General features: G+C 41.4%; 1 protein-coding gene across 9 annotated transcripts in view; it reads right to left on the bottom strand.

Annotated features, from left to right (window-relative positions):
* The window catches only part of pde1ca (phosphodiesterase 1C, calmodulin-dependent a), a 185,245-nt gene that overhangs the window by 40,944 nt on the left and 125,979 nt on the right, over positions 1-18,322 (bottom strand). For all 9 annotated transcript variants that reach the window (XM_052483326.1, XM_052483324.1, XM_052483325.1 and 6 more), the window contains 3 exons: positions 6,553-6,666; positions 3,621-3,803; positions 1,569-1,635 (listed from right to left, as the gene is read on the bottom strand). In XM_052483326.1, coding sequence (XP_052339286.1) covers positions 1,569-1,635; positions 3,621-3,803; positions 6,553-6,666 — 364 coding nt within the window. The remainder of the gene's footprint in view (positions 1-1,568; positions 1,636-3,620; positions 3,804-6,552; positions 6,667-18,322) is intronic.

Below are 18,322 nucleotides of genomic sequence, written 5' to 3'. Positions count from 1 at the left end.
TTTCTCTCGAGCGCATGGGAGGGCGCAGGCACAGGGGCGGGGCAGAAACTTTCATTACAGGAATCATGAAGATAATGCACCAAAACATAGTTTTAGCCACCCAAAAAATAGGAAGTTTTGAATGAGGTGACAATGTAGACTTTGCTCTTTCTAAATTTATAGGCACCCTTTCATATTTCTTTTAACGATCCATGATCTTGACTGTCTGATGACAGAGTCTGAGCAGGTATTTTTGCTGATGCCACATTTGACTTTGAATGTGAGTTTGTGTGACCTCAGCTCACTCTTTCAGAAAACCAGGCTGGCCCATTGTGGGAGGGGGGCCCGGCTGTTTCCCACTGATTAGTATAACAGATACATTTTGGTGTGTGTGTCAATTTCAATCAGCCCACCCAACATCAAAACAATTCCAGCCCATCTGGCATTTACCAGAATTTCCAGATTGCCATCAGTGCATTTGTCTAAAATGTGCAGGGCTGGTCCAGTACGTTTATGACACAGAGTCCTGGTTTTCATTCTACAGGCTTTTCCTGGTTTGGTATGGATTCCGACCTCTCAAGGTTTAGGTTAACGGTTGTTGTACAGTTTTGTATAGTTATGAAATAGAAACAGTGCATGTCATGAGACAGTTTAGTTCATCTTACTGATGGGGTAGGAACAAGGTGTTGCACCCAAACCCCACGGGAGACCACATGTCATAATTTATGATGTGCATAAAACACAACACACTATTGACCTCTAATTGACCCCTGTGCCTCTGAGCAACCGGTTAGGGTTACCCAGACGGTTAGGTGCTGTGTGTGTGTGTGTCTGTGTGTGTGTGTGTGTGTGTGTGTGTGTGTGTGTGTGTGTGTGTGTGTGTGTGTGTGTGTGTGTGTGTGTGTGTGTGTGTGTGTGTGTGTGTGTGTGTGTGTGTGTGTGTGTGTGTGTGTGTGTCTGTGTGTCTGTGTGTCTGTGTGTCTGTGTGTCTGTGTGTGTGACGATAGCAGAGAAAGAGAGAGATCTACTTTATCTTCACACCAGATTAAACAGATCAAACAAAACTCTAATTCGGTCATCTCTCTCTGCAGATGAAGAGTCATTACGTCATGAGGCATGAAAACATGGCACGCTACGCCACTATTACACAGCAATAACAACAACACGTTACATGAAAATCCCTTCTATAAGATCAGCAGTGTATTAATACCTTGTGTTCTTTTGCATGGGAATAGGTCCTGTTTTCAGTAACCAGGACACAAATGATTACTCATTACAGGACATCCATTCAATAGTAAAAATAAATTGTATTTTTGTCAAATGCAGCTTTTACCCCCGTGTGTTCTGACTTGAAATGAAAGCATGCGGCCTGTATGTACTGTGATTCTACACATATCTCTTCCATTATATAATGTGTATGAAATAGGGTGAAGTTGTGAATGATGTATGGTTTTATCTTGGTTGCCCTGGCCTGTTTGGCGTACATCCCAGACCTGACCCTCTCTCCCCTCCACCCCGTTGGACTATCTCAGACTTCACCCTGCATTGTTGGCCTATCGCCGTCCGTGCCAGGACGCGGTTCTTAATACCTTGAGCACCGTGATCACGCTGGGCGGATAGCTTAATCCCACCATGTTGGACGTCCGGCGGTACATCCTGTCAGGGAGAGATAACACACACACACACACACACGCACACACACACGCACGCACGCACGCACGCACGCACACACACACACACACACACACACACACACAATGTTAGGACACCCAGACAGCCAAGGACCACTGATTGGTGGAGGTGGAGGTGGGGAGATGGCTTGTGGTATTAGCATTTCAAGGGTACGGGGAGGATGGTTCTGGGGGAAATACCTCACAACAGGGATGTGAAGGGTGACCTTCCCAATTCTTATCATCTAGGCTGGGGTTTACCCTTCTACTGTGAAACTGATACATACTGTATGCTATCAAATACACCCACCCAGGACTTGGGCAGAGATTGCTGGATGCTGGATGCAGACACTTTCATGTATGGTTCTTTATGATAAGGCATTCTCTACAGGACAAAATGACTTTGATGGCTCCATTGACAGTTGGCCAAAATATGGTACTCCCATCCATTAAAGGGATACATCAGGATGTTGACAACAAGTCCCTTAATCTACTTCCCCAGAGGCAGATGAACTTGTGGTTACCGTTTGTATGTCTCTGTGTCCAGTATGAAGGAAGTTAGAAGTAGTTTCGTGAGCCAATTCGAATGCGCATTAGCGCAATGACTGGAAGTCTATGGGAGCATGAGATAACCTTGGGACCCAGAAACAAATCTTAAATGCAAGCTACTTGATTTGATTATGGGGGCTGTTATTGCTGACAGTCTGTCAAGAAAGACTAACAATTAGCTGAATGTGGGATATCCTAATTCAGTATGAAATACACCGACTATAAGTATGTGGACACCCCTTCAAATCAGTGGATTTTGCTATTTCAGTCACACCTGTTGCTGACAGGTATATACAATCGAGCACACAGCCATCAACGTGTCACCATCATAGGATGCCACCTTTCCAACAAGTCAGTTTGTCAAGTATCTGCCCTGCTAGAGCTGCCCGGGGACCTGTAAGTGCTGTTATTGTGAAGTGGAAACATTTGGGAGTAATAAAGGTTGAGCCGCGAAGTGTTAGGCCACACAAGCTCACAGAACGGGATCACTGAAGCGCGTAGCCCATAAAAATTCACTCAATACAGAGTTCAAAACTGCTTCTGTAAGCAACGTAAGCACAAGAATTGTTCTTCAAGAGATGCATGAAATGGGTTTCCATGGCCGAGCAGGTGCACACAAGCCTAAGATCACCATGCGCAATGCTAAGCATCGGCTGGAGTGGTGTAAAGCTCTCCGCCTTTGGACTCTGGAGCAGTGGAAACACGTTCTCTAGAGGGATGAATCATGCTTTACCATCTGGCAGTCCGATGGATGAATCTGGGTTTGGCGGATGCCAGGAGAACGCTACCTGTCCGAATGCAAAGTTTGGTGGATGAGGAATATTGGTCTGGGGCTATATTCCATGATTCAGGCTAGGCCCCTTAGTTCCAGTGAAGGGAAATCTTAAAGCTACAGCATACAATGATATTCTAGACGATTCTGTGCTTTCAACTTTGTGGCAACAAACTTTCCTGTTTTAGCATAACATTGCCCCATGCACAAAGCGAGTTCCATACTGAAAGGGTGTTGAGATCAGTGTGGGAGAACTTGACTAGCCTGCATAGAGCCCTGACCTCAACCCTATCGAACACCTTTGGGATGAATTGGAACACAGACTGCGAGACAGGCCTAATCGCCCAACATCAGTGCCCGATCTCACTAATGCTCTTGTGGCTGAATGGAAGCCCCTGCTGCAATGTTCCAACATCTAGTGGAAAGTCTTCCCAGAAGAGTGGAGAATGTTATAGCAGCAAAGGGTGGACCAATTCCATATTATTGCCTATGATTTTGGAATGAGATGTTTGATGACTTTTGGAGATCTCGTGTATTTGTAGGATAATCGACCTCTTCACAAATACACTGAGAGTGTGTTACTGTCAGTGCTGATCTCCCAGTTTAGTAAACATGCTACATGTTCGGAGGACATTGGATAACAAACTAACCTCTCAACAAATATCCCAGCCTGCACTGCGTGTACGATGCTGCGGAAGCGTGGTTTCTCTTCGGTCCGGCGCAGCATCAGACCCATCTGACGCGTGAAGGTGGAGGCCAGCCAATCACGAACCTCTGACGGCACAGAGTCCGACTGGATGTCACTGAGCTCATCCTCCGTGTCCACCAATCGCCTGCGGAGAGGGACGGACACACGCACACACACATGTATGTCCAAATACACGCATGGACGCACACACACACGTGCACTCACACACGCACACGCACACGCGCACACGCACACACACACACACACACACACACACACACACACACACACACACACACACACACACACACACACACACACACACACACACACACACACACACACACACACACACACACACACACACACAGCAGGGCCTATCTCTTCTCATCAATAATGTTTCAATCAAGTTAAAATAACTACTTTGTTTTGGGCACTTGATAAGTTCTTCATTAAAACCCAATTCTGCTCTTTTTCTCTCTAACAAATATGTGTAGACAGAGGAGGGAGAGAGAGAGGGGAATACAGAGAAAGAGAAAGAGAGAGAAGAGAGAGAGCGAGAGAGAGAGATTGAGATCTTACTGAAAAACCATGTGATGATATTTCACATGAAGTTTCACATGGATTTTCACGTGATCACATAACCTTTCACATGTTAAATCATGTGAAACAATGGTTTTGGAACACTTCACGTGTGATGATATTTCAAATGAAACTGCATAAAAAGATAAATCATTCATTATGATGTCCCTGGAACGTCACGAGGTCGCAGTGTTTTCAACTTACATATTAGACACATGATAACATTGTTCATGTTTATTTATACTGTAATTATTATTCAACATGTCCTCATCTGGGATTTGAACTCACAACCTTTTGGTTCATGGCATTCCGATCTTCCTGCCATGTTACCATGTCGGTGTCAATAACTAATTTCCCCTGTATTTCAACACTTTGGTCAAAAATACAAATTGCTGGAATAAGTCAATGAAATCAATGATGAGAGAATAAACCAATTAACTGAATTAGCAGTGCAGAGATGTATTATAGGTCATGAATCTGTAGGAGACTTCTGAAAATTAAAACTTTGTGGGGCATCAGAAAGATCAGCGTACCCCAAACCCAGAGATTGTGAGTTCAAATCCCAGGTGGGGTCATATTGAAAGGTCAGCACTAAGTGATCATGTAAAGTGTAATCATATTGATTGAAGATGTTTACACTATTTCACCACCTACCTTAAAACCCCCATTTCATCACTTCTTATCCAAAAAACACATGTGAAATGTTTCACATGTGAAATTGCATTTTCACATCTTTTAAATTAGAGTTCTCATGTTAACACCACCTTTTCGCATGTGAGGGGAATAACATGTTTTAAATATTTCATGTGTGAAAATTATAATTTTCATATGTGAAAACCTAAATCTCACATGTGGAATTTAATTTTCATGTGAAAAAGCTTCATGTGAAAATTGAATTAGCCTTTCACCTTTCACATGAAAAAAAAATCACATGTGAAAATCCAACTTGAAGTTTTACATGTGAAAATGTGAAAATGTTAACAAATGTGTAGTTTCATGGTATCAAATGTGTAGTTTCATGGTATCAAATGTGTAGTTTCATGGTATCAAATGTGGGTCCTCATGTTGTCACATGTACTTCACATCAGATCATGTTGTCACATGTACTTCACATCAGATCATGTTGTCACATGTACTTCACATCAGATCATGTTGTCACATGTACTTCACATCAGATCATGTTGTCACATGTACTTCACATCAGATCATGTTTTCACATGTACTTCACATCAGATCATGTTGTCACATGTACTTCACATCAGATCATGTTGTCACATGTACTTCACATCAGATCATGTTGTCACATGTACTTCACATCAGATCATGTTGTCACATGTACTTCACATCAGATCATGTTGTCACATGTACTTCACATCAGATCATGTTTTCACATGTACTTCACATCAGATCATGTTGTCACATGTACTTCACATCAGATCATGTTGTCACATGTACTTCACATCAGATCATGTTGTCACATGTACTTCACATCAGATCATGTTGTCACATGTACTTCACATCAGATCATGTTGTCACATGTACTTCACATCAGATCATGTTGTCACATGTACTTCACATCAGATCATGTTGTCACATGTACTTCACATCAGATCATGTTGTCACATGTACTTCACATCAGATCATGTTGTCACATGTACTTCACATCAGATCATGTTGTCACATGTACTTCACATCAGATCATGTTGTCACATGTACTTCACATCAGATCATGTTGTCACATGTACTTCACATCAGATCATGTTGTCACATGTACTTCACATCAGATCATGTTTTCACATGTACTTCACATCAGATCATGTTGTCACATGTACTTCACATCAGATCATGTTGTCACATGTACTTCACATCAGATCATGTTGTCACATGTACTTCACATCAGATCATGTTGTCACATGTACTTCACATCAGATCATGTTGTCACATGTACTTCACATCAGATCATGTTGTCACATGTACTTCACATCAGATCATGTTTTCACGCGCTCAATGTTTTCATATCTGTAGTTTCATGTTATCACTTGTTGCTTTTACATGTTGTCACTTTTTGACATTCATTTCACCTAAGATCACATGTGACATTCACGTGGTTTTTCCACAAGGGAGAGAGAAAGAGCAGGAGGGCAAGAGATAGATGGAGAGAGAGAAGGAGAATGAGAACATAACATTCAATAGGACAGAACCTTTTGAGAAATAACTCGGCTCACACAGAATATGTCAGATACTGGATGTAATGTGTATAGTGGCGTTGACCAATCTACTGGCCAGTCGTGCCAATGATAAGATATCCATACCGTGTCTCCTCAATGTACACAGACTCCAGGACTGAGGCTGCATACTCCAAGTTCTTCTTGAGGTCGACGACAGATGCCTCTCCTCGCTCCAACTGTTTCACCAAGCATCGCAACCTGGAGAAAAGCAACAAAAAAACACATCTCATGAGTTTTGATGCTTCAACGGTTGCAGGCACCAAAAGGTTTGATTGTGCCACCGTATTGGCAGAACAATTGCCGTAATGCGTGTGTTTTTATGCATGTCCTATTAAGCGTGGCTTATTTTTCAGAATTAAGTGGACTTGTTACATCACACACTACCCTGAAAAGGAGCAATAGCATACATTAATTCCACTGTCCCGTGGCTGTATACTGAAACTACACATGCCATGATGACTACATTTAAAAAAAGCTGTTGTCCTAAAAGTAAACAGGCATATGTGGATCATAATCCTATATGGTTATGGTAAAGGTAGACAGAGATCTACATTTAGACAGTCACCTGGTACACCTCCATGTTACACCCACCAATGGCACAGAGACAGCAGCTTCACTACTAGCCCTGTGCTAACTATGTTTGTAATATATTAACAAAACATGATTAAACAATGAATTAACGTGTTTGACACCTTACTGAGGAGGGATGTGAAGGTTCGAGTAACTGGTAGATGAACATTATTTGGTCAAGTTAAATGAATAAGGAAGGATGCTAGGTTAACTAAGGAGAGAGGAAGCTATTCAGCTGTGTATTCATGCATGCCACACTGTTGGCTGGACATGCAGTATGACACACACACACACAGATCTAACAGCCAATAGAGGCCTGCTAGCCAAAGCCCACTCTGCCAGAGTCTAAATCCCAGCAATCACAATCCCCTTAAAGAGCCAGCCCGGTCTGCCCTAATACAACATGCCACAGCTGCTTTCAAATGGCACAAATGCCCAAGTCACAGTCCATTTGTAGAGACATGTAGGTTTTGTAAAAGGAGAACTCAGGTTAGGATTCAATCCAACACAGATTAACACCCTGGACACAGCAATAGACTTTTAAAAGCAATTTCCCCAACATTCACGAGATCACGTTCACTGTGAATGCTGAGGATGTCAGTTCAAGCTGAAATCACCATTAACCATCAACCATAGCGTAAAGGTATTTTTTTCAGCATTTTAAAAAATCCTGGTCTCTTTCCAACAACTCCTAACCCTGGTGTGCTGGCTGAACTCTAAGCTATTTGATACGCAAGTCAATAATATAGGGAAACTAAGGAGAATAGAGCAGAGATCTGCAGGGGTATTTCATGCTTTTTAAAAGAGCAAAAATCCCATTTAATCAGAATGCCCAGCCAAGAACACCCATGTCAGAGGATACTGATCACCTCATCAAAACAGCATCGCAACTATCATACTATTACACAGTTGGATGATTGACAGATTGTTGTTATGGTGACAGGGGTCTACACTGTCATCGCTACAGTCCACAGGCCCTCTGAGATTATTTCTAGTCTTTCTCATCCTCTTGGACGACACAGGCTTGTGAACTGGCACACAGACAAGGGAAAACACTAGCAAGACACACATACACACGCTTGCGCACACACATACACAAACACACACCAGCTGACATGCAAGAAAAAAAATTGCCTGGATAAAGCAAAAACTCAATTGGAACTACAAAGAGCAAACAGCGATAATCGTGCTGCAAACAAAGCCCAGTAAACAGCAGCTCAGGTGTAAAGCAGAGAGCTGATTGGTATTTACAGCAGGAGCATCTGGGAAAGCAGTATGTGACACTATAATAACTCTTCCTAGCTAGACTAAAGATTAGCTCCCGCTAATGACTCTCACCTCTACACACCTCTGCTTGATTATTGCACTGACTGTGTGTGTGTGTGTGTGTGTGTGTGTGTGTGTGTGTGTGTGTGTGTGTGTGTGTGTGTGTGTGTGTGTGTGTGTGTGTGTGTGTGTGTGTGTGTGTGTGTGTGTGTGTGTGTCTGAATGCATGACTGTGTTGTGTCTCTATTTCTTCATGCGAAATGTGATTGTGAATACGGGTGAGACTTTTTAAATGCATGCTGTACTGTCTGTGCAGTTTTTAGGTGTGTGTTTGTACTGTATGTGAGTGTGTACAGACTAGTCTCATGGACTAGACGTAACATAGTAAATGTAAATCCGGGACATTCCATTTAGTATGAAACGTTACGTTTACTATGGTTACATAAGACAGAAGGTTACTGAAAGTAAAAACAAAAGCAGGGGTCGGGTCGGGGTGGGTGGGTGGTGGGTGGTGGGTCGAGGTGGGTGGGTCAACGTATAACGTGAATGTCTGGCAACCGAAAGGTTGTGTGTTCGAATCTCATCACAGACAACTTTAGCTAATTAGCACCTTTGCAACTACTTACTACTTTTGAGTTACTTAGCAACTACTTAGCACGTTAGCTAACCTTTCTCCTAACCCTAATCTTAACCTCAACTCTAACCTTAACCCTAACGTTAGATTTAGCCACCAAGCCGCCTAGCTAAAGTTGGCCACAACAAATTGTAATTCGTAACATATCATAGCTATTGCAAATTCGTAACATATTGCACAAATTACATTTCATAATATATCATACCAGTTGTAATCTGTAATATATCACATGAAAATTAATACATAGCATATCAAACTTAACATATTATTACTAATTTGAGTGGCCCAGATGTTTTATCTGCCCCTGAGTCCAGGTTGGTGTGTATCTGTGCTTCGTTGACAGCCGGTCTGTTGACGTCGTCAATGTCACTAGTTTGTAGACACACCTTCATCATAAGTATGACACAATGTCACAAGTGTAAGGGTTTATATGTCAGCTCTGGTGATGAAAGCAGAATTTGTGTTTGAGTGTGCACGTTTAGGCTCTAATGTGTGAGTGTGAGTGCATCCGAGTGTAATTGTAGGTAAACGTGTCTGTGTGTAAATGCATGACTAATATGTGAGCACATGAGCACAATGTGTGTTTTAAGTGTGTCTGTGTATGTCTGTGTGTGTTTGTTAGGGAGTGTGGGGGCCACACATGGGGACAGGTTTGACCCAATTCTTCCCACAGCTGCTTGGGCCACACAAGGTACAAACAGACAGGGGAGAGAGATGAAGGGTGAAATCACAAATGCACATGGACTTAACTATGTTGTTATTCACTTCTCCTTCTGCCATTACAGGAGAAGAGACCAAGAGGAATATTTCAACCTAGAATTCCTAGTCATTACATTCCTATTTGATCGAGGGGTAGATAAGGTAGCTCTTGTGGCAGAATAATCTGTAAGGTCACAGTAATTTGGTATGATAAACTTTTGAGCAAATAAGGCACATATCTATCTATCACCTGTCAGCAGAGGGCGGCAGAGACCGTTCTAGATTCATTAACGACACGCAGGTGTGTCCTATTTACTCATTATGATTTTCCTGCTAAAAGCAGTGTGCTTTCTGTTGTCCTTTGCAGAAGTTTGAATTGTTTACTGTGTGTGGTTGTTAACCGAGGGAGTTTTCGAGACTTAGTGTTTGTTGTTTTGCCAGTGTTACTGTGATCCTTCTGCTACCGTTTCTCAGTAAAGTATTATGTTTATCCTTAACCACTGATTCCTCGTCTGGTCTCTTCTCTGCACTTGGGTCCAACCTCACCATGTCACAATATCTAGATGAAAATACATCACTGTTCTGTAGAAAAACACTGGGTCAAGTTCATAATAGGTTGACTGAACAACCTACTGTTAGAGAACCTGACTCCCAGACACAGTCGTTTGAGTCCATTTTTACCGCCGGTGATTTTACACGGTGATTGGAGAACATAGCAACAGAAACAATGACACCATAGACTCTCCAGTTCTTTCTTAGTAACATGAAACTGTCTGCCTATCAAAGAACTCACACACCTCGACAAAATGCTTTTCACTAGTCCTCATATTTATATACTCTCCTTTACCCTGGTGAAATAAGTCTACCGGTTTTGTAATTTCACCGTTAATAAAATTCACCCACACAAAGGAAAAAGGACATGGTGTTTTAATGATGATATTGAAATCAGCCAAGCGTCAAAAACCTGCCTTTCCCTCTCTATCTCCCAGAGGATTCCTGTCTGCTCTCTAGCAGACAAAAACACATAATCAATGAGTCATGTCAATGTCATCCCATTAAATGATTACAGTTTACCAGAAGCCTCTCTGATTGGGAAAGATAAGAGGGAAAATTAGATGGAAAAGGCAACAGGCGATAACTACAGAGGAACCTGCAACTGAACAATAACATGACCTTTCAATAGTGAGAAGGGTTATCATGTGAATATGAATTCATCCTATATTATTGTACCTCATCACTAGTCATAGACACCTGTTCTGGGTAATATGGATGTGTTTCAAATGGCACTCTATTCCTTTCAGCCAGATCACCCGTGATCCAAGGCGATGTACGACGTTCGTCAGGGTCCAAAACCGGCCACTAGGGGCATCTGTGAGCGCTATTACCATCAAGTAGGGTTGCGGCTTCCTAGGGAGTTGTGGATGGGGATTGCGTGTTCAATCCCAGTGCTAGGCAGTCATTTTTATTTGGATTGTTTTAACCCTATCCCAAACTTTAACACTTACCTTAACCATTCAGATTGAATGCCTACACTTACTGTTTGAACCCTATCCTAAACCTTAACCCTTACCTTAACCATTCAGATTGAATGCCTACACTTACTGTTTGAACCCTATCCTAAACCTTAACCCTTACCTTAATCATTCAGAATGAATGCCTACACTTACTGTTTTAACACTATCCTAAACCTTAACCCTTACCTTAATCATTCAGAATGAATGCCTACACTTACTGTTTGAACCCTATCCTAAACCTTAACCCTTACCTTAACCATTCAGAATGAATGCCTACACTTACTGTTTGAACCCTATCCTAAACCTTAACCCTTACCTTAACCATTCAGAATGAATGCCTACACTTACTGTTTGAACCCTATCCTAAACCTTAACCCTTACCTTAATCATTCAGAATGAATGCCTACACTTACTGTTTTAACACTATCCTAAACCTTAACCCTTACCTTAATCATTCAGAATGAATGCCTACACTTACTGTTTTAACCCTATCCTAAACCTTAACCCTTACCTTAACCATTCAGAATGAATGCCTACACTTACTGTTTGAACCCTATCCTAAACCTTAACATTTACCTTAACCATTCAGAATGAATGCCTACACTTACTGTTTTAACCCTATCCTAAACCTTAACCCTTACCTTAATCATTCAGAATGAATGCCTACACTTACGGTTTTAACCCTATCCTAAACCTTAACATTTACCTTAACCATTCAGAATGAATGCCTACACTTACTGTTTTAACCCTATCATAAACCTTAACCCTTACCTTAACCATTCAGAATGAATGCCTACACTTACTGTTTTAACCCTATCCTAAACCTTAACCCTTACCTTAACCATTCAGAATGAATGCCTACACTTACTGTTTGAACCCTATCCTAAACCTTAACATTTACCTTAACCATTCAGAATGAATGCCTACACTTACTGTTTTAACCCTATCCTAAACCTTAACCCTTACCTTAACCATTCAGAATGAATGCCTACACTTACTGTTTTAACCCTATCCTAAACCTTAACATTTACCTTAACCATTCAGAATGAATGCCTACACTTACTGTTTTAACCCTATCCTAAACCTTAACATTTACCTTAACCATTCAGAATGAATGCCTACACTTACTGTTTTAACCCTATCCTAAACCTTAACCCTTACCTTAACCATTCAGAATGAATGCCTACACTTACTGTTTTAACCCTATCCTAAACCTTAACCCTTACCTTAACCATTCAGAATGAATGCCTACACTTACTGTTTTAACCCTATCCTAAACCTTAACCCTTACCTTAATCATTCAGAATGAATGCCTACACTTACTGTTTTAACCCTATCCTAAACCTTAACATTTACCTTAACCATTCAGAATGAATGCCTACACTTACTGTTTTAACCCTATCCTAAACCTTAACATTTACCTTAACCATTCAGAATGAATGCCTACACTTAATGTTTTAACCCTATCCTAAACCTTAAACCTTAACTCTTACCTTAACCATTCCGAATGAATGCCTACACTTAATGTTTTAACCCTATCCTAAACCTTAAACCTTAACTCTTACCTTAACCATTCAGAATGAATGCCTAAACTTAATGTTTTAACCCTATCCTAAACCTTAAACCTTAACCCTTACCTTAACCATTCAGAATGAATGCCTACACTTACTGTTTTAACCCTATCCTAAACCTTAACCCTTACCTTAACCATTCAGAATGAATGCCTACACTTACTGTTTTAACCCTATCCTAAACCTTAACATTTACCTTAACCATTCAGAATGAATGCCTACACTTACTGTTTTAACCCTATCCTAAACCTTAACCCTTACCTTAACCATTCAGAATGAATGCCTACACTTACTGTTTTAACCCTATCCTAAACCTTAACCCTTACCTTAACCATTCAGAATGAATGCCTACACTTAATGTTTTAACCCTATCCTAAACCTTAACCCTTAACTCTTACCTTAAACATTCAGAATGAATGCCTACACTTAATGTTTTAACCCTATCCTAAACCTTAAACCTTAACCATTCAGAATGAATGCCTACACTTAATGTTTTAACCCTATCCTAAACCTTAAACCTTACCCATTCAGAATGAATGCCTACACTTAATGTTTTAACCCTATCCTAAACCTTAAACCTTACCCATTCAGAATGAATGCCTAAACTTAACTGTCGAAATAGTAAGATTATAACCCTAGCAGAGGGGAACTGACCTTCCACAGAGTTGCATCATTTTTCAAAGATGCATAGAGCCCTGAGTTGATTATCCCTTTTAAAATGCTCTAGAATGCCATTCAAGCCAATCAGATATGATTATTCAAAAATGCCATGGTATTAGACAAGGTAAAGAATGGGCCACATATCATTCCAAGCTTAAATAGTATGCCTCAACCCATTTTCTCTGCAAAATGCTTTGATGGTCAACAGAGCTGATCATGGACTTTTGAATCTCAGACAAATGGAATTGTAACTAATTACAGAATACAGTTCACTGATACACTTATTCACAAGAATTAGTAAAACCTGAGTCACCTTCGAAGCTTAGACATAAGGGAATGTACATGAAAACAGTATACAACAAGTATACCGGAAAATGTATTGGTGCCTCTGCATTAGCATTATAAATGACAATATCTTCTGAATTGAATGTATTGATCAGACATTTATTTGACCAGACATTTACTATAGACAAGCACTGATCAACATGAACACACTGAGAAATAAGAGGTATAATTTGACATAAAAAAAATGTATTAGATCCATAAGCCTAATACAGGTACCACAGTGTGCAGGACCCATATCTAGATTGGCTTCCTCCTTGTCAGGCCTCTCACACTGCGCAGATTGGGGTCCTGGGATGTACAGCTCGCATAGGTTCCCCACATACGGCGCTGGATCCAGGAGCCTGTCTAGCCTATAATGTTTTTGAAAAAGTAAATATTTGTTATAAATGGGTAGTGAATTTAATGTCCTTTTATTTACAGTTCTGTTACGATGCTATCAATTCGATGATTAAGTGATCTATTCATTCTACAATGTGTTTTCGGATGTTTTTGAGGTACTCAATTTGAAATATGCTATACTTGGTTGTGCACTTTTTGTGTGTGACTGAAATGCTCGACTGATGCAATGAAGAGCAATGTTGGGTCTGTCTTCACAGTCTTCACAGCATATCCCCCATTCTTTGCCTTGGGAAAGCTGATTTTGTATCACAGCATTCCTGCTGCAGTGGTTGCCTGGAAAGCTGTGCAGACAGAGTAGATGTTGAATTTTCTAATTATAGCTTGGTCTATCATTACAGCTTGGTGTAATGAGGTGGAAAGTGAAATAATAATATTTATGTTGGCAGTTCTAAGACTCAATGTGGAGGGCTTAGGGATGAAAGAAAAAAAAATGTATAGTGACTTTCAAGTGTGTTACAGAAAATATACTATTCACCAGTCAAAGCAGCCATAGCCACAGTTGCATTATCTAACGTTAGCCTCCCAATCCCGCCAAAATGTCGGCTACCGTGTCAGACTCTGATACCTACGTTATGGTCAGTGCTTGCAAGATCCAATGCCAAGTATGATGCAAGGTTAGCTTCCTGGCAAGAACCATCAAATGTTCTCCTCAATTGATAAAGCAACTTCGCTCGAAATGTGCACGGCACACGCTTGACATGATCATCATTTTCAGTGCAGCCTGTACACACACACACACACACACACACACACACACACACACACACACACACACACACACACACACACACACACACACACACACACACACACACACACACACACACACACACACACACACACACACACACACACACACACACACACACACACACACACACACACACACACGCTATTAGACATCTATATCCCTCCTGTCATCTCACCTCAAGGCATATGAAAGAAGGGCTATTAAAAATATAATCTTGCTTTGAGTGAAAGAAGAATGATCACAGATAGGAGAACAAAACTCTCTCCAGTGTTTTATCTCTCCACAATACCCTAGGTGTGTGTGTGATGTCTGTCTCTGATTGTATATGCAGTGTGTGTGTGTGTGTGTGTGTGTGTGTGTGTGTGTGTGTGTGTGTGTGTGTGTGTGTGTGTGTGTGTGTGTGTGTGTGTGTGTGTGTGTGTGTGTGTGTGTGTGTGTGTGTGTGTGTGTGTGTGTGTGTACATGCATGAATGCATACTTGTGCGTCCATGCATGTATTTGGACATACATGTGTGTGTGCTTGTGTCCGTCCCTCTCCGCAGGCGTGTTTGAGTATAAGTGCATGCCAGTGTGTATGCATTTGTTCGTCTGTGTGTACGTGTGCGCGCGGGTGAGTGCTTGTGTGTGCGTGCATATGTCCTAGCGTGCACATTGTCTCTGTATTGATCGTACCCAGCAGTAAAGTGTCACACCAGAGCCACATGACTGGTTGTGTTGAAGGCCCCTTGTCTCTAAGTAAGACTGTGAATACCTTTAACTTATAGATTTCACTAGGAACCCCCCCTGCGTAAGAGTTATTAACATGCAAGGCATGGAGCCGGGCAACAAGACGCTGCATATTCCACCATCCAATAAAGGTTTTCCAATAGTTTCATTAAATTAATATTGATATTTCAAATAACCTCCAACCTGTGTGACAAAAGGCTCAATTCATTCCGTTCTGCTGAAGTTCAGTGATATAACGCCCCGTTGAAATTTAACACTAGACGCGCCAAGTAAGTCATTACGACTGCATATGAATTTCAAATTGAAATATCTCTGCCATTTTTGTAGTCATGCGGCCCTCCGTCCTTGACTTTTCTTAAATACGTCTATTGAACACATGCTTGTTGTTAGAATTTCACTATCACAAACAGAATTTGTGTTATAAGCAGTGTTATATATATTTTTTTTTGGGGGGGGGCGACATCATCTATTTTCCCCCTCATTCACCACCAGTCAGCCTGCGCAGCTGATGATGGTCCATAGAACCTACACCATAACTATATCTAAACTCATTTCACACATATATTAAATATTAGCCTAAAGACAAGATTAAATTGACAATAGTCTGATGGATGACAGTATTATCAATTGTGTATACTCTCGTTCAAGATGGCGGCAGCTGAGCGGGTTGTGTGTCTCTATGCTTGTTTGTTTCGTGTTACAAGTGTTTATTAGCCGTCATAGGCTGTGAGATTTGTCATTGAACAACACTGAACGCAAAAAAAATCAAAGCGGTAAAATTGCGAGTAAACCACACAGTGACGGTGAAAAGGAACTGTGATTCAGACTCACACTATCCACTACAACGTTCTACCATCACATCAACCACATACTGCCGATTCTCACCTGTGGGCATTGCAGCAAAGACCGTGTTAACACCCTAGTATGCTGCTTCTACACGAGGAGACAGTTTCGGCGTGGTGCCCTCCCTGAAACCACGAGAGGACATATCTGTGCTGTGACAGACAGTCTTGATCAATGGTTCCCAACCAGGGGTAATAGGACCTCTGAGGGGACTTGATCTGTCCACTCTGGGTACTTGAGAAGACTCATAAGACCATAGGCCTAATGGTAAAATGTACACGAGGGGGTACATCAGGGGTACTCCAGACAGAGCAAAATTCACTTGGTGGTACAGTAACCGAAAAAGGTTGGGAACCACTGGTCTAGACGCGCTGGGCTGACTAGCCTTGGATACTCCTTGATGGGCAAGTTCTTCACCTGTGTTCTGCCAAGCTACAGGAGTTCTCTCCTGCCTTACTGTGCTGTGTGGTGGAAGCCGTAGGTCCGTATCTGCGCTGTGAAGAAACTAGATGCGCTGGGCTTGTTTCATCAGTTCAGCTGTTGAGGCTATTATAGACTTTCATTGCAGCCAACGCTGGACCGGTTCCATTTCACATCGATACAGTGCGATCCATGTGCTCTGTTGGCCAGAGAACTGATCTCTCTGCCTGGCCTGCCTGCCTGCTCCTCGCCTGCCTTGGTCTGTCTCTCCCATTCCGGTACAGGTGCCCTCGCCACTCTCTCTCTCACCTACATCATACGCATACATTGCTGACTTTTTATTGATCTGCGGTTGGACTATTTGATTAGTGACTCTTCGGGCAATAAACAAACATGTTGCTGTTGTTCACTTTTCTGTAGTCTCCGCTTGGATTTTACAATGTTGGCGATACTTTTAGAGCCCGTTGCTCTGTGAATGAGGAAATATATGACTGTTTCTCCCTCGAGTTTTGTGCGAAGCCACACGTGAGAACTATGCACATTTCTCCCAAACAATATGGGAGAAATCGGACTATTGCGCTTACATGTCAGGACTGTTCTCTTGGTACTTAACCATGTCTCTGGACTTTACACATCTCCTGAAATATGTGGCGTTAAAAACTCTTGGTGATTTTCGTTGAAGTGCTGTCTATAAATGCAAATGCTGTAACCCCCGATCTAAACTTGCCGTTATCTTGCTGCTTGTATTGTCTGGAAATGTGCAATCTAACCCAGGTCCTGACATTCTTCCCCCTGCTGAATTTAGTCAGAGTGACCTGAAGTTTTTGCATATGAATGTAAGAAGTCTTCTGCCGAAGCTTGTGAATATATGGATAAAAACTGCTGACCCTGATGTATTTATGCTTTCTGAAACATGCCTCAAAAAATCTATTACAGACAAAAATATTGTCATAAATGGTTACAATGTTTTTCGTACGGATCGTAAATCTATCGTTGGTGGTTTTGCTGTATATGCAAAAGACAAGCTAAGCAATTTGAATATCTGTCTTTGAACCTAAACCTTGGCTCATCTTTAGATATTGTTGTATCTTCTTGTTATAGACCTACGTCTGCTACTGTTGGCTCTCTGGATTGTATTTTCAAATTGTTATCCCAGAATGTCAACTCTGAGTTTGTCCTGATTGGTGATCTGAATCAGGACTGGCTAACATCTAACTCTGATCAATTCAAAATTCCATGCAATACCTGTAATCTCACTCAGATTGTCAACAGTGTAACTAGGTTGAATATAAAAATCCTCTGAAATCCTCTTTGATTGATTTGATCTTAACCAATACTCCTCATCGTTTTAATGCTTCTGGTATTTTTGCAAATGACAAAAGTGATCACTGTGCTATTGCCTGTGTGAGAGATGGTAAAATTCCTAAGAAATCTCCACGTGTTATTACGAAAAGAA

Source organism: Oncorhynchus keta, chromosome 28 (genome assembly GCF_023373465.1).
Source record: "Oncorhynchus keta strain PuntledgeMale-10-30-2019 chromosome 28, Oket_V2, whole genome shotgun sequence".
Classification (NCBI taxonomy): domain Eukaryota; kingdom Metazoa; phylum Chordata; class Actinopteri; order Salmoniformes; family Salmonidae; genus Oncorhynchus; species Oncorhynchus keta.
The sequence above is the reverse complement of the archived record's forward strand: the minus strand, read 5'-3'. Positions and strand labels throughout refer to the sequence as shown.